At 33.5% G+C, this 18,167-nt stretch overlaps 3 protein-coding genes across 3 annotated transcripts; 2 read left to right on the forward strand and 1 right to left on the reverse strand.

The window, feature by feature from the left end:
* The first annotated feature begins 3,244 nt into the window (after positions 1–3,244).
* LOC106444864 (uncharacterized protein At4g04775-like) lies at positions 3,245–11,345 on the forward strand. The gene is made up of 2 exons (XM_048756725.1): positions 3,245–7,451; positions 9,248–11,345. The coding sequence occupies exon 2, from the start codon at positions 9,251–9,253 to the stop codon at positions 9,812–9,814; it is 564 nt and encodes a 187-aa protein (XP_048612682.1). The 5' UTR covers positions 3,245–7,451; positions 9,248–9,250; the 3' UTR covers positions 9,815–11,345.
* Positions 8,145–9,044, forward strand: LOC106442056 (glutathione S-transferase T3-like). The gene has a single exon (XM_013883790.1). It carries the CDS (start codon positions 8,145–8,147, stop codon positions 9,042–9,044), a length of 900 nt encoding a protein of 299 aa, XP_013739244.1.
* Positions 11,346–16,474: 5,129 nt separating the features above from the next.
* On the reverse strand, positions 16,475–16,915 carry LOC106442058. Its single transcript, XM_013883791.1, has one exon. The coding sequence runs from the start codon at positions 16,913–16,915 to the stop codon at positions 16,475–16,477; it is 441 nt and encodes a 146-aa protein (XP_013739245.1).
* Between the last annotated feature and the right edge of the window lie 1,252 nt (positions 16,916–18,167).

The raw sequence follows: 18,167 nt of genomic DNA on the forward strand, positions 1-18,167 counted from the left end.
AACTGGTGTGGCACGCTCATCTACTGAAGCTGAGTATAGATCCATTGCTTCGACTACTGCAGAAGTATGCTGGATCTTGTCACTGCTACGGGAACTGGGGATCAAGGTGGCTACAACTCCTACCATTTACTCAGACAATAAAGGTGCAACATACTTAAGTGCCAATCCAGTTTTTCACTCTAGGATGAAGCACTTAGCCTTAGACTATCACTTTGTCCGCCAACAAGTTCAGTCCCGCACGGTTCGAGTTACACATGTCTCATCACATGATCAGCTGGCTGACATTATGACAAAACCTCTCTCCCGCGCTCGCTTCAACGATCTGGCTATCAAGATTGGAATCACCTCCGGTGCTCCATCTTGAGGGTGCATGTTAGAATATTCCCACAATCCCCTTGATTGATATATTATTAGCTCCTCTGTATATACTCTTTTCTTGTATTCTCTCGCTATTCTTGTATATAAGTCTATGACTTCTCTATTAATAAACCTATCTTCCATATTCAACATAAAGTTTTTCACTTAACTACTGCAGAAAATAACTTTAGGTAATTAAGAGGTAATTTAAGACATGATGTCCAAACCTCGTATGGTTTTCAGTGATTATCTACTATAGTACACAGACTCGTTGTTAACCATAGGCAATTTAAATCTTTAAAAAGATGAAAACATAAGCAGATGTGAAGGAAACCCACAAGCAAGCGATGTGAATTTTATGGAGTCATGCACTTTCATGATTCATGTTTTGTTTTTTTTTTGAGAAAGGTCATACTTCATGATTCATGTTTTGAAATTAAATAACAAAAAGCCGATCTTTTATCACTTGACGTTCGACCCAACCAAACACTGTCTTTTCCATTCTTTATCTTCTTCGTTTTCTTCTTGTGTCTTTCTTCACTAGCCATCTTCTATATAGTAAAAATAAAATAAAAATTGTATTATTTGGATTTAAAATGTCAATAAATACGCGACAAAGGGCAAAAAGAACAAATTATTCATTAGATACCTTCGTTGACAAAAAAAAAATTCATTAGATACCTTCTCCATCACGTGAAAATGCTGCCCAGCCTGCCGTAAAAGATTTTTAATCATGGAGTCTCACGTAGATCTTCCCAAATTCTTTTCAAAAATCAACTTTTTGAACCAAAAAGTGGATATTTCTGAAAGGAAGGGAGTACTACTTTGTTTTGTATTAGTTAGATGATGTTTTACCTTTTTTTTTTTTAGCAAAAAAAAAAAAAAACTTTTTGAACTGAAAAAATCAATTTATTCTTCTTTTTAAGGTATGATTAACCACATCCACGCTAACCATATAAAACACATATAATCTCGGGGTAAAAGATCCCATTTTAAAGAAGTACGTATTCCATTTGAGTAAAAATGTGACGAGTAAAAATGTGACTGGATATATTTTTGTAATTAAGAATCTTGTGACCGGGAACATAACAAATTGATTATTAATAGTTTCATGTTAATTCATATATTAGATGACTGAACATAACAAATTGATTATTAATAGTTTCATGTTGTTTCATAATATATATGATGTTTGCACAAATATAGATAACTTTAATTTTATCAAAAACTGTATAACTAATTATATTTTTAATATATTTTTAATATATTTTTAATATATTTATATTTAAAGTAATTAGTTTTAAATTATATTTAAATAATACTTTTGATTAAAAGTAGTCTTCTTAATATTTGTGTATTAAGCGAAAACATAGTATCGTCAACAAAAAAAAGGTAAAACATCATCTAACTAATACAAAACAAAGTAGTACTCCCTTCGTTTCAGAAATATCCACTTTTTACAAAAAAAATTGTTTCAAAAAGATACATTTTTTACTTTTTAATGTATTATTTAATGAAAAATTGTAAATTTCAAAACAAATAATGGTGTTTATTGGATTTCTATTGGCTAAAAGTTATAGAAAATTGTTATTCACAAAAATAGTGCATTTACAATCAAGTTTTAATATGTTTTTTTAATATGTGTGAAAAATATAAAATATGTATCTTTTCGAAACGGAGAGAGTAGAAACTAAACTTTTGAGCAAAGCGCTTGAAAGGAGTATATAAGATGACAATTCGAGTAAATGACGATAATGATGATGGTATGCATGAGACGCATATGCATGATAGAAAAGGTGAAAAAGTAAGGAATAAATTCGCCAAAACATAATTATGATTTGGGCTGGCGACTTGTAATTGTTTTCTTTATTAGCATCTAATCCACTAAATCAACTTTTACCAACCTTTTTACCCCAATGTCAATGTTATTGAATCGAACGAACTGAGATTTTAGCTGATATGTGTTTCAAATGTTTTTTTGTTGTTTACTAGTACTATTTAGTAGAATTTTAAAACATTTCCAACCTCATTCTTTTTTTAATTTTCTATCTTCGAATAGAATTTAATTAAAAATATTTTAATGGTATTTTATTTTTAATTTTATAATAGAATACCAATGAATTTATTTCATATATAAATTAATTCATTTATTTTTTTTCATCAGTTTTATTTTTCACTTTAAGATATAGTACATATAGAATAAAACTTAACTCTATTACAAAATAATTCTATTTTGAAGTAAAAAATAAAGTAAACCATTAAAAATAGTCATGTATCACACAGTCATGTATCACACTGTGATTCACAGTTTTACTACATTGATCTTGATAGATATTAGTATTGAAGTCACACAGTTCCACATATTTCTACGACAAAAGAAAATAGTGTTTTTTACATTGTATTGTCAACTTTTAATATACACAAAATAATAGAATAAAACGATATGAAAATTGTCTAAAATTTCTAAAATTTAACTAATATATATATTAATTTTAGAATAGTTAATTTTACCGTATATATATATAACTAATATATATATTAGTTAAATTTTAGAAATTTTAGAAAATTTTCATATCGTTTTATTCTATTATTTTGTGTATATATATATATATTAGTTATATATATATATATATACGGTAAAATTAACTATTCTTATTTTATTGAAAAAAAGCAATTTGAAAAACAAACTTTTCTTAACTAATAACTTTATAATATATTAATTTTTATAGTTTTTACTGTATATATACAGATACAAATGTTGGAAATTTTTAAGAGATGCGCATAGGTTTTTCTGCAGTATGTACGTACCTGGCCATCTTTGTTTTCCTACTTGAGCAACTTCTATGAAACATGTATTTTTGATGATTCAATCATACACTGTCACCTTCAGAATCCGAACCCAATTTTCAGTTTTTACTTTCATTATCACTGAATGCAAAAATCAAACGACTCAATCTCCACCAAAGACCTTGGTTGTTCACATATTTCTTCGTTAAACCCTATTTCATAAATATGAAAACCCAAATAAAAGACTACGTAGACGGGATGTGGTAGCTCGTTTGGTAAGGACCTTGGGAGCCAATTGTCATGCTCTCGGATTCGACGCCAGGCGGAGGGGAACTGCCCATCTTGTCATCAAATGCGGTACTGGGTGTTGGGCCTTGTCCCCAGCCCAGGTATAGCCCTCCCGGGTGAAGTGGACCGCTGCATAACCGGGCCCAGGGAATGACCCACGTAAGTGGGGAACCCGGATTATCAAAAAAAAAAAAAAAAAAAAAAAATAAAAGACTACGTACGCAACAGTAAGAGGAATTCATAGAAAAAAACATTGTTAAACATTTCTACCTAAAAAAACTTTTCTAGCTATCTATTACAAAGTACGAACATATCTCGTACATGGTTTTCATGCTTTGGAGATTTGTATATACTTCCCCCCTGTTCCACAAAGATAAACTTTTGGTATTTTCACACGTATTAAGAAAACACATTAAATTACCATAATAAATGTATCGTTTTTTGTAATTGTCAATTTTCAATAAGTTTTAACCAATAATAATTTAATAAAGTCAATTAATTTTTTTGAAGCGTACAATTTTTTCAAAGAAAACACAAAAATACATCTCTGTGAAATAAACTTTTTTTCTAAAAAATCTGTTTTAATGGAACGGAACGAGTAGTTTTAACTGTCAGACAAAAAGACATCCATTAAGTGTGTGGTGTAATTTGATAGTATAGGAAACACCAACAAAATTTAAGTTACCAATGTTTTAAGTGAACTCTTAACACTTAGAGCATCTTTATCGCTGGGCTCTTAAGTGGGTTGTTATGGTAATTGTAATTAAAGAAAAATCAAAAACATAAAAAAGTTAGAAAGAGAAGTTGCAAAGGTTCTTATTTTGCTACGATAGTAAACGTCTCTAACCCAGTTCTTCCACCTGTCAAGGTATGTGTAGCTTAGACATTTTATTTATATTTAAATTTTTTTGCTTAAACATAATCAACTAAAATAATAATATTTTGTTATTTAGAATAAAATTAAGAGACCTATTTAGAAGATGTAGGATAATGATGCTCTTAAAAGACACAAATTGGAGTACTTTAACAAAAGAAAAGTTTGGAGTAAGAGGGTTGATGAAAAAAGAGTAAAAATATAGTGGAGGGATAGACTTTGAGGCAGTAAATAGTGTGCATCATTATTATGAGTTGGTGCATTTAATACCTTGAAGTGTGCATCTGTTATTCACACGGAATTATAGCAACTCTAATTCCATTTTGTGGGAGTTTGTTCCTTGTTTTCTCGAAATTAAAAGGAAATGATTTATGTGAAAGTTCTTTGTAAACGAAAGTAAAGATATTTGTCAAAGCAAAATTGTCGAGAATATTTAACATACAAAAAAAAATGTCAAGAAGAATAAAGGATAATATGCAGGCCGTGGGAGTAATGAGTGCAACATATAGCATGCCCGGTCCGGAGCACAAACAAAGGAACCGGCTGTTTAGGACATCCCAATTATTTTACAAAAATTTAGTTGTATATAGGATTTTAAAAAAAAATTATACGAAGAACATAAATTTGTATTTTTGAGTAGGACATTACAAGTTTTTTCTAAAAGTTAGACCGGCCCTACATAGGAAAGAAGTTTTAACTCTCATTACTAATCTGTAATGTTTTCAAATTGATTAGTAATATAAACTGGCTATCTCTAGAAAAAAGAGAAGAGATTGACTCTTTTTAAACCCAAAGATTTACCCTTCTTTTAATGAGCCCTAGAGAGTTAATTTAGACGTCTTACCCTTATTAATGCTTTTTACCCTGTGCTTTGGATTCTGTAATCCACTCCCCTCTAGGGGACTAGTAAATGGACCCATCAACTGAAAGTTGTCTTGTACCGTCCGTCGCATGAACCAAAAGTGAGAAAATTGTTAAAAATGTTAATAACTTAATATAATTCGCCATATTGTACTAATAAATATTATGAACAAGACGTTTTCTCCGTTTCTTCGGATGTGTTCCGGATGTGTTCCGTAACTTCGGATTTATTAACGTTACAATTGATAATTTTAATAGTTTTCTTGTTAAGTAACGGTTGTAGTGATCACGGATCAACGTGACGACATCACGTGCATGGTACTCACGCAAGATTTTTCTTTTATTACAACTCACACAATGTATCATGTTTAGTTTGTATACTGATCAATTATTTTTTCTGTCAGATTTCAACGTTTATATAGCTAATTAATATTAAATTTCTAGTCACGCATATGATGAAATTGATTTTCAGTCTCAGATAAAAAATGTAGTGACTATTCGACTTTTAAATTCGATATATAGTGTTTTAAAACCCGACATATAGTTTAGATTCAAATATCTTATTCTGCCCTCGAGAATGAGCTTGGTGCTAACAAAACGAGTACGAGTACCAACTTGGTTGTAAGTCAAAAATGAAGTAAGCTAAACTCGTTATTCGTCCAGCACTATTGTTTTTAAGAAAATACTCATTAAAATTGGTAGAAAAATATGCAGCGGGTAGTGGTAATTATTTTTATTTCTGTTAGCTTTTGTTATATTTTAATTGATATTTTTGGGTCACACTGCATATATTGCCAACGTCATTACGTCAACGTTTATTTATCCGTAAAAAAGCTGAAAAAGAAACGGAAATGGTAGGCGCAAAGGTGAACCCCGTTGAAAAGTTGCTAACTATTTTTGGTGAGAAACCAAACGAAATAAAGAGCTCGAGAAACAAAACTATTCACTGTCGTTTTTACAAACAAAAATGAGTTTATTTTTCCGAGAAAGCCGCAGATATATTTTCTTTTCTCATCTGCTTTCTTTTTGTTATAGTCTCTGTCTTCCTTGATTACCTATTTTATGTAGTCTTTTTAATTAATTCCCAATCCTATCGTCTTCTCTTATTTCATCACAACCCATCTAGGGTTTTACTTTTATGTAGTCTTTTTAACCAATCTGTGTCTCTCTCTCTCTCTCCAATAAATATACTTCCACCTTCCCCCTCTCACATCACTGAACCATTATATTTACAAAACCCTCTTGTGTATCTCTCCATCCTTGTGGTGAATACAAATAGAAGAACGGAAAACAAACTGAATCTTAATTTTTCTGTTCTTTTCCTTTCACGAGGGTTTGGCAAAGAGTTTCTTACAGATTTCTTTGGCATTCTGTCCACCTCCTTTTGTATATAAATGTATGTATATCGGTTGTGTGTGAAAGAAGGAGGTGGTCATACTGCCAGTAGACATCTGTTAGGGTTTCTTTGTAAAACCCTCTTGATATACATATCTTTCAATGTTTGGAATCTGGTAAGCTTGATCTGTCACTTATAGCGATGACAAGCCTCCTCTTGATTCTATCATATCTTTGGTTATGTTGCTCCTTCTTTCTTTGAATTTATACATAAGGTCGTTTTTAATATTGATCCTTGATTATATATAGATATGTTGATCTAGATCATTATATTACATTGATTTTTTTTTTTTGTAAAAGCTTCTGTAACCTTTGGTAATTTTCCTAGCTCCTCTATCGTGTAGAAACGTTGACTAGTGCGATGTTTTGATGTTTCGTCTTCTAGAAAAGGTTAAACACAAAGAAAAAGAGAAGGTCCCAGAATTCCCAAAAGGTAACAGTTTTTTTACTTTGACAACGTAGTAATAGGGAGAAAGGAGAAGCATCTTGTTTTGGAGTCTACGATGTTATTATGATGTTACCTTAGAGCATCAGTATCGGGCGTCCTTATGGACGTCCTTATTAATTTAGGCCCAAAAAGAAAATGAAAAAGGGAGTTAATTGTTAAGGATTGTGTAAGTCCCATAATAGGAAGTTTGTGGGCTCGTCCTGGGCTCGTCCTTCGTCATACGTGGCGAAAAAAGATTGGAGAAGTGCGGTATAGGACAACACACGGTTTCGTCTCATCACAACTCTCTCTCTTTCTCTCCTTCTCTCACGAAACTCTCTCGACGGCGATAAAGGTAGATGGCGATCCTCCCCTGATTTGAAGAGCCGATCGATTATTTCGCGATCTCGAGACCGATATATTGTCCGACCGAAAGCTTCTCCGCCGATTAGAATCAGAAAGGTATGTCTTTCTCTACCCTAAACAAGAATGCGTTAGAGGTTTATGTCGTTGTTTGGTTGTTGTTGTTGTTTGTTGTTATTGCATGATTGAAGGAGATTATAGCCATTGTTAGTTGTGCTTTCTTAGATTGGCCGATGAATTTTGATGAATCATTATAAAATTGTTGATGAAAGAGTAGTTCTTATTGTAATATGGCCGACGAACCTCTGTAGATTCATTTCCAATTAGAGTAGTTGTTATTGTCTTAGCAAATACTCTTTTGCATTGACAATTGTAGGTTATGGTTACTTGTCATGTCAGGGAACTGTAAGTATTAATGGTAAAATGAAGGAAACCAAATACTCTTTTGCATTGCCATGATTGATTGTGAATAGTTGTTACTTAAATGCCTAGTTACAACGATGTGTTCGTAGTTATATTGATTTGTAACTAAACTGCATTGCCATCTCTGATTGTGTAACGAAATCTCTTAATAATTTAATGAAAATGTAACCGAGAACGCTTCACATAGCTTTGTACTTGTTAGATGGTAATAACTCTTGATTAGACTTAGGTAGATAATGGTTAGGTGGTTGTGAGTTATTATTCCTCCATCAAATGTGAGCTATTAAATCCCAACCTTATGTCAGCTTTGCTAATTATCTCCATACTCTTCTTTTTCTCCATACTCTTCTTTCTCTCCTATTACTTGGTATGGCTTCAAGGAAACCTGATATGGATTCAACGAATCCTGATATGGATTCAACGAATCCATATAGCCAGTATCGTAGTTACGTAGGGCTTCTTAACTCTCAGAATCAACAAACCTTTCCATCTACTGTAAACATTGGAGCCTCACAAATCCCTTCTTTTGGTTCCCAACAAACTGAGGCTCCTGCTGTAGGTTCAGTCACACCAGTGGACCGTTGGGGGAGAAAGACATGGACCCCATCTGATGACGAGGTCCTAATGAGCGCCTGGCTTAATACTTCTAAGGACGCTGTAGTTGGAAACGACCAAAAGGGAGGAACCTTCTGGCAACGGGTAGGAGATTACTACGAAGCAAGTCGTAATGTTGGTGAGGGTGGTGATGCGAACTCTCATACCCATTGGAAGCAGCGGTGGTCAAAGATCAATGATCAGACCAACAAGTTCGCTGCAGCATACGCTACTGCTGAGAGACAAATCAGTAGTGGACAGAATGAAAACGATGTTCTAAAGTCGGCTCATCAGATCTTCCACTCCGACCACAACACAAAGTTTACACTGGAGCATGCGTGGTGTATCTTGAGGCATGAGCAGAAATGGTTGAGTCTCAACACTGCTGCACAAAAAAGAAAGGCAACTGAGTCCTTTTCGCAAGCTACAGACAACAATGTTGGTGACCAAGAGATGTGGCCTGAAGGTATTAAGGCGGCAAAAGCAAGCAAGAACAGTGGTAAAGGGAAGGCTTATGGAGATTATAAGAGCATGTGGGATCTGAAGATGGAAGATTTGGCACAGAAGGAGAAGCTATCCAAGCTCGCGATTCTTGATACTCTCCTAGCTAAGAAGGAACCACTTAGTGAGAGTGAAGAAGTCGTGAAGAATAAACTCCTTGCCTTGTATTTTTAAACTAAGCCTTTGATGTTTTAAATTTGATGTTTGAACTTGTTGTTTTTTTTAATTTGCTGTTTCAACAACTTGCTTCTGTGGTTTATGAAATAATATTCCTTGTTTTAAATCATGGGAGTTTATTTACTTTGTTCACTGTCATAATGTATGCTTGATGTTATGTGACATACAAAACTTACGTGTGCCGTTTTTATTATTGACAGGTTATGGGTTTGGATTATAGCTACACGCAGCCGTCTGATTCGGAGGATTATGGTTTACGGAACTCAGCAGACAGTGGAAACAGCTCGACAGAAATGAATATCATGCTAGACCAAGCAGAGATCGAAGCCGCGCAGAATCAGTACCCTCTGCAGCCTGAAGTGGAGTTTGGCTTCCCCAAGGAATGCTACTGTGGCCGCGAGCCGCTTTTAGCTACTTCTTACACAAGAAATGACCCGGGGAGAAGGTTCTACACCTGTGACAACATCGACGACGGAGACTGCCATGTATACAAGTGGTGGGATGTCGCGGTTACAGAGGAGATCAAAGCCTTAGGTACACAGTATGCTCAGCTTTCTGATAAGGTAGATTACCTTTTGTTTCTAAGTGACGACGACACCCATATGCGCGAGTTTAAGGATCTGCAGTTTGATTTAGAGCAGAAGTTGTTAAGGGCTGAGAGAATTGGTTGTGACTTAGCGAGAAATACATCTAGGTTATTCAGAATTGCTTGTGTTATGGTTGTTGTCTTAGTGCTAATAGGCATTGGACTAGCTGCTCGTATGTAGGTTTTATGGTTCTTGTTGTAGGTGTTACTCATGTGTTTTTTAAGTGGAACTGAGCAAGGATTTACTCATGTGTTTTGTAATATGCACTTCTGAATTCGTATTTTAATATGAACTCTTGTAGTTCTACCTGCTCGTTTTGTAATTTTAATGTGATATCGTATTCTATTATCAACCAAACAAGAAAGTATAATTGTTTCTTTCATCACCAACCAATGAAAACGAATCAATCACATGTATCTCCAACACGCTTTTCTTAATAACCCGTGAATACATCCTCCATCAAAAGTCTTTCTTTCTTTCATCACCAACCAAAGAAAAGTATCACACATCTAAATCACAACCTCACGGACTTTCACACGGGTCTTGTTTCTTTCTCAAATTCATTTCTATAAATATGAGCTTCTCTTGTGTTTACAAATACATAAATCTTTCCTCTCCTTATTTCCTTAACAATTACACTATTTCTCCCTTCTCGATATATTTATAATGGCATCTTCATCCCATTATCATTACCACAAAGATGATGATGATGATATTGATCTTGATACCCCTTTTGAAGATTTTTTTAATAACTATGCTCCTATTCCAGAACCAAAAGAGAGAAAAAAACGTATTGTGATAGAGAGAAACTGGGAAGAAGGCCACAACCACCTTTGGAATGATTATTTTAGCGAGAATCCAACATACTCTTGCAGTTTATTCCGGCGACGGTTTCGAATGAACAAATCTTTGTTCCAGCGTATTGTGCATCGTCTCTCCACAGAAATACAGTATTTTCAACAATCAGAAGATGCAACCGGACGGTCGAGTCTAACTCCGCTCCAAAAATGTACCGCAGCAATTCGACAATTGGCATACGGTGGTGCGGCTGATACAGTAGACGAATATGTCCGAATTGGTGAAACAATAGCTCGAAAATGTTTGCACAATTTTGCCGCGGGAATAATCACCTTGTTTGGCGATGAATACCTAAGACGGCCCACACCGGAGGATCTAGAAAGACTACTACATATCGGAGAAGAACGTGGATTTCCGGGGATGATTGGAAGCATCGAATGTATGCATTGGGAGTGGAAGAATTGCCCCACCGCTTGGAAAGGAATGTATTCACGGGGAACCGGAAAACCAACAATTGTGTTGGAGGCGGTAGCTTCCTATGACCTCTGGATATGGCACGCATTTTTTGGAGCTCCAGGTACTATGAACGATCTTAATATTCTTGATCGATCACCTGTTTTTGATGACGTTATTAACGGCATCGCGCCACAAGTAATCTTCTATGTTAATGGTAATCCATACCATTACGCATATTATCTCATGGATGGTATTTATCCGAAATGGACGACTTTTATTCAATCTATCCGACTACCACAAACTCAGAAGCATTCATTATTTACTCAAACCCAAGAATCAGTTCGAAAAGATGTTGAGCGTGCCTTCGGAGTCCTGCAAGCTAGATTTGCCGTTGTCAGAAATTCGTCTAAGTTATGGGATAAAGAGAAAATAGGAATATTATGAGAGCATGTATCATACTCCATAATATGATTGTCGAAGATGAACGGTCATCATTCAGTCAGTTTAACAAATTTGAGTTTCAAGAAAGAGAAGAAGTGGATACATATTCCGTCAACATGCCTTCGAATCTCGGCAGTACAATGGATCGTCGAACGAGCCTTCGTAATAAACAAGCCCATGAACAATTAAAAAATGATCTGATTGAAAATATATGGGGTAAATTTGGACATTTTCAATGATTTGAATAAGTTGTTTGTTTCCTTTTATTTCAGAAGTTTGGAAGTTTTTTTTTTATGAAATGTAATAAAATGTTTGTAATTTTCAATTAAATGAATAAATTTGTTTTTCTTAATAGTTATTCAACTTAAAATGGTAATATGTTTTATCTTATATATGTTACTATTATTTCAAAAAAAATAATAATTACCTAAGGACCAACAAAAAGTTCCATCTATAATCACCATTTTCATTAAAAGTCCTTAACAATGTCCTAATCTACAAATAACAATATAAAACTCTAAGAACTCTCAAATAAGTCCTATTGATAATCATGCTCTTATTCTATTTGAAGTTTAAGAAACAGTAGTAGAGTTTACTAGTATTGCTTCATTTGGCATCATTTCTGACGTGACGTATATACAGTGTACAGGTTCGTAAGCCATAGCTTGCTTGCTTCCGTTTTTTATCATGCATGAGTTGAAAATAATTCATAATTTTCTTGCGTTTCCGCTAAGATTTGTTAATTGATCAGAGTTATTTATCATCATTCTAGAGAATAACACGCTAGTCGTACAGTTCTTTATATTTTTGTGTATTTCATCGATATATCCGATAATTGCATTGCTGATTAGTAGATGGATGTACTTTTGAGCACTCTTGCTTAAGCCATAAATGATAAATTAATTAGTCCAGGAGACCAAGTTTAAAGAGATCTAGATAGTTTTTTGGTATGTTCGGGTTTGCGTGAGGATATATTACAAAAGATCATAAGTCTCCAGACGATCTGAGTTTAAGAATTCTGATTAATGAGCTGCCCAACAAAAGAAACATGTTCTAAGCAAGTAGCTTTTGCATTGTATAGAAATAAGTGTTCTCAAATTAACTCATATCTAAACTTTGTTATTTCTATAGGCCAATGCTACTATTGATCAAAATATAATATTGCAGCCTTCGATCGATGAATCACTCGAACTAACCTGTCGAATTCTTTACATAAACCGAGAATGATGTTGCTCTCCTACTTGACAGAGGAATAGGTGAAAAGTGAAGTGCGGTGATGATCTCATAGAAATCTCACTTATCAACCCTTGAAAATCATCGACTGTTGTCTCAAGACTATGAAAAGTTGCAAACGGGTATTTATCGCATTCAACAATCTGGTAGAACCAGTCTGCGGGTTTAATGCATTGGGGACTCTAGGGTTCACGTAAAATATTTTAGTACTGACTTTATTCGATACTATTTTTCAAAATCTTGTAGAAGTTACGAAAACGAGATCAATATAAAAACTCAAACTCTTGGCTCTTCCTATCACTTGACCACTCTCGTTGTAAATTTTATCTGGAAATAAACTCCAATTTTCTACAGATTTGGTACACTAATACAGGATTTCCCTCCAGGTTTTCTTGACAACTTTTGTATAAGGAAATGAATTTGTGTTGACAGAGAAAGAATGATTTTTATTTTTGTTTCGAATATAACGTTAGCTAAGACACAAAACACGTAATAAAATCTAGACAAAAAAATTTCTCCACAAAAATAATAATTTTAAATATAAATATAAATTATTCTTTAATTTTTTTGAAACACGTAATAAATTTGTTTCGAACTTTTTTCAATTTTTTTTTCAATTATTCTTTTTGAAATTTGAAAATGCCTTTTGAAACGATTTTTTTTTTAAAATTAATTTTAATTTTTTATAAAAAAATTTCAAACTTCACCCCAAAACCCACCATTTAACTCTAAACTCTAAGGTCTAGATTAATTAACCCTAGAGATATAAGTGTATATTTACCTATTTAATGTAATATTTTGGTTATTTTGATCCTTATGAACTATATTTGTAAATTTTCAGGACTATCTAAGTATTTTTTTTGTAAAATCATAATAGTAGAAATAAAAATATAATAATATTATAAAATTTTCCAATATTATTTAATTATATTTTTTATTACTAAAACAATTTTCTAAATTTTATGCAGTTTTTTTGAAAAAATTTAATATTCTAATTCCAATAAGATTAGTTTTTTTTAATATCGATAATTTTAGAAATATTATTTGTTTTACGTTTTGATAGTTATATACCTAAAAATGTCTTAATTTTATAGAATTTTATTTAATATTTTTTAACCAAAAAACTAATTTTTTTCTAATGTTATAATTTTAAATATATATATATATATATATTAAAAATATACATTAAATTAAAAATTAAAAAATTGTAAGCAAACAATAAAATATCATTGATATAAAACCTATCGACATTATCATTGATATAGAACCTATAATCTAACTATAAAAAAAATATTCCGCAGCAGGGGGTTGAACACGGATTTCATCAATTGAAATTAACGGTTCTCGCCATTGCCATCGCCATGATTAACAGATCGCCATCGCCGTCTTTGTTAATCTATGGTTTTGTTAATCAACCGGTTAATTTCAATTGATATCAATAAAATAAACTATCGACGTTATCATTGATATAAAACCTGGGAAAAGTGTCAATTTCGACCCCAACAATTTCGGTCGTGCCAAATACGACAATTGATCAGTACCAAATATGACATCAACTCAATTATAATTAAAAAGAAAACTACTCGAACTTCTTAAAACGTGCATAAATCTACATTAACTCTAACAAAAGTTAGTCAACCGTTAACAAGATAAAACGACGTCGTTTTGATATACGAGGAAAAATGTCAATTTCGACCCCAACGATTTCAGTCGTGCTAAATAGGACCCGAACAAATGGTCAGTAGCAAAAACGATCTCAACTAAATTATAATATAAGAAAAACTACCCAAACTTTTTTTTGTCACGAACCCAAACTTTTTAAAGCATGCCTAAATCTACATTGACTCTAACAGAAGTTAGGCAACCGCTAACAGGATAAGACCACATTGTTTTGATATATATATTTCTTTTAAAATATGTTCATTCTGGGACTCAAACCCATACCTGGATACCTTTTTAAAGGAGCACACTAACAACTAGACTAAAGTAACTTTTTGAAATATTATTACAGATTGAAATTCTCCATTTTATAAACTATTATTCTTCTTCATCTTATCGAATTTAAAACTTTGGTGATTGCTTTTACATATTTTAGTTATTGATTAATATGTCTGATATTTTGTACAAAATATCTTAGTGAAAGAAAGGTAAAAGGCCTCTTAACATTTTTAAACAAAATATTAAAAATATATAATACTAACTTTGAAAAATAAAAAAATTTCCACTTAAGTTTAAAAAACTAAAACAATTTATATAAGAAAAGTTTATAAATAAATTCAAAGTTTTAAGTATATTTAATATCGTATAATAATAAATATTTTACTATTTATATTTTCGTAAGATATAAGTTTATTAAAGATATGATAAATAAAAAACTTGTTAATGTATTTATATAAATCAGAAAAAATTATCACCAAAATTTCAAATTGGATAAGATGAAGAAGAATAGTAGTTTATATAATTTCAAATTTGTAATAATATTTCAAAAAATTACTTTTATCTAGTTGTTAGTGTGCCTCTTTAAAAGGGTATCACAACACAACACGGTTTGAGTCTCAGAATGAAAAAAAATTATATATATATATATATATATCAAAACGACGGCGTCTTATCTTGTTAACGGTTGACTAACTTCTGTTAGAGTCAATGTAGATTATGCACGTTTTAAGAATTTCAGGTAGTTTTTCTTAAATTATAATTAAGTTGAGGTCTTTTTTGGCACTGACCATTTGTTTGGGTCCTATTTGGCACGACTGAGACTGTTGGGATCGAAATTGGCACTTTCCTCGTATATTAAAACCACGTTGTTTTATTCGATTGACTAATTTATGTTAGAGTCTATGTAGATTTAAGCACGTTTTAAGAAGTTTGAGTAGTTTTTCCGAACTATAATTAAGTTGAGGTCGTATTTGGCAATGATCAATTGTTCGGGTCGTATTTGGCACGACCTAAATTGTTGGGGTCGAAATTGGCATTTTTCCCTATAAAACCTATAATCTTACTATAAAAAAAAATATTGCACAGCTATGGGTTGAACCCAGATTTCATCAATTAAAATTAACCATCTTTTACCGGGTAACTTAGGGTTTGAACCAAGATTTCTAGATGGATGGGTTTGAACCAATGATTCGAAGCACTTATTTTTACACTATTTCGGAAACACCAGAATATCAAACCATGAACGAAGAAAAGCATGCGAGAGGCATTTTCTCTACCCCTTCTTACCCTGAAAAAACAGGGACACCTTGCGTTCTTGAACCGATAACCATCTTTCGGCTAACCTAGCCTCCTCCGTCCCTCGGGACCAACAAGGGGTAGTACAGGAATATTCACCTGTTGTCCATCGACTACGCCTTTCGTCCTAGTTACTCTTCGGGACGGAGTGGAAGAAGGGATGGAAGAAAGGAGGCGATTCGTGAACGAGGAAAGGGACCCAATGACTTCGAAAGAATTGAACTCTAATTACATTACAAAAAAACTCTTGATTATTCTACAGCGGAGCCATTGGAAATGTTACAAATAACATTTACTAATACGATTATTAGTTCAAGTACAACAACCCCAAACATTTAATTTAGTGGGCTTAAAGAAGTTTGCAACCCATTGTAATACAATGAGCTAAAAACGGGTCTTACACGTGAACCGTTATCATAACTTCATAAGGTTCAAAGTGGTCTTTCATGCATACAATTACAAATATCATGTTTTAACTCGATTCAAGTTCTGTTGTTACTTTTTTGATATATGTAACCACAAACTTTTTTTTTTGCTAAATTGTATATCATATAAATGAAAGAAAGAGCTTGCAAGCAAACATCTTAAGTCTGAACCATCTTAACAAAAAAGAATAAAAACAAGATGGATCACCAATAAAAACATACAAGATCCTAAAGTAATTTTATAAGATCCATATCACCTCAGCCACATGGACATGAGAGACCTGAATTGTTTCCTCCCTTTCCTAGCAGATATAATGTTTCTCAACTCCTTGTCAATGCAATGGAAGATAGATGAAACAGATAGAGAAGTGTGATTGTGAATCAGGTTGTTTCGTTGCTTCCACAGATGAAAAATCACAACTTGTGTGGCTAATTTCCGAAGAAGTTTCAGCTCTGGTGTCGCAGCTGAAAGGATCCAAGACAACAGTTCAGACCAGTCCGTGAAGCTCAACATAGGCGGTTGACATCTGATGAAGACTTCACTCCAAACATCCTGGCCGTATTCACATTTCAAGAACAGGTGGTCTCTTGTTTCAACATCACTAGAGCAGAAAGGACAGTCAGTAGCAACCATCATTCCCCATGTAGCAAGTCTGCTTCTCGTTGGAAGCATGTCGTAGTTCACCACCCACATCGTAAATGAATGCTTAGGGATTTCTCCCTTGAACCAAACCACCACTACAAGAAAACACAACATTAACGACGGCGAAATTCGTTGTAAAACCAACTTTACGAGGAATTAGCGAGGAAACACGTTTCGTCGTTATTCGTTCGTCGTAACGCATATTTCCACGCAAATCCATCGTAAACTAGCGAGAAACACAATTCGTCGTAAAGACAAAGCACAGTGTTCGTCGTAAAAACCACGTAACTATTACACGTAAGGAGGACGCTACATTTCCTCGTAAATACCTCGAAAGCAATTCCTCGTAAATTATACGTAAAGCTTTCCACGTAATATACTCGGTAAGCATTCCTCGTAGTGTTGTCGTAAATAATTTCCTCGTAAATTCCTCGCAATGTTTCCACGTAATGTGCTCGTAATTTAGCTACGAATTTACTTCGATTTTTTATTTTCCAGAATTAAAAAATATAATAAAAATTATTTAATTTATATAAAAATAATTTATAAAAATATAATATTAAAATAAACGTAAATAGGAAAATATTTTATACATAAATAAGTTTTGAATTTATAATACAACCAACAAAAAGAAAAAAAAAAGAACTAAAGGTCGTTCATCGCCCGGTAGAATTCATCACTCCTCCTCTCTACATCTGACTCGTCATGTGTACCGGATTACTCGCTTGGAATGGGAATTTTTCGTCGCATGTTCCTCAACAAGGACTCCCATTCCGGATCTGTGGATGCTACAACGTACAAGAAGCCCTCGACTCCACCCATACGAGCTGTGAACGCAGATCGCGTCGAGTCCAACTCGTTACGCAGCTGAGTGACTTCATCATCCCGTCGAGTCCAACTTGTTACGCAGCTGAGTGACTTCATCATCCTGTCGCTGACCATAAAACGATGTTGCTCTCGGAACATCGTTGACGGAACCAATCCCCAACGTCCGACCCTTTTTCTTAGGGACAACCTTAAAACAAAAAATAAATATTGTTAGTAAAGAGTTAAGGTTAAATTAAATGAATAATAAAAAAATTTAAAATTTTAAAAAATTTACCTCCTCGTAAATCCTATCCACTTCAAGTGTGGATAAGGTGACGGGTAATCCGTCGGTGGACTCATGGGTCAGCTGGGTCTGGCGGTCTTCAACCCGACCAACCAATTCGTTGATGATCTCCGCGGACCTAGCATCTACAAATTGGTCCGCCTTGTTCTTGTGGGTCCTCTCGTAAAGTTGCAAAAGAGACGGGAGTTCTCC

This window comes from Brassica napus, chromosome C5 (assembly GCF_020379485.1).
Source record: "Brassica napus cultivar Da-Ae chromosome C5, Da-Ae, whole genome shotgun sequence".
Lineage (NCBI taxonomy): Eukaryota > Viridiplantae > Streptophyta > Magnoliopsida > Brassicales > Brassicaceae > Brassica > Brassica napus.

Coding starts and splice junctions, on each gene's coding strand:
- LOC106442056 (XM_013883790.1), top strand. CDS start 8,145: ATGGCTTCAAGGAAACCTGATATGGATTCAACGAATCCTGATATGGAT.
- LOC106444864 (XM_048756725.1), top strand. CDS start 9,251: ATGGGTTTGGATTATAGCTACACGCAGCCGTCTGATTCGGAGGATTAT.
- LOC106442058 (XM_013883791.1), bottom strand. CDS start 16,915: ATGTGGGTGGTGAACTACGACATGCTTCCAACGAGAAGCAGACTTGCT.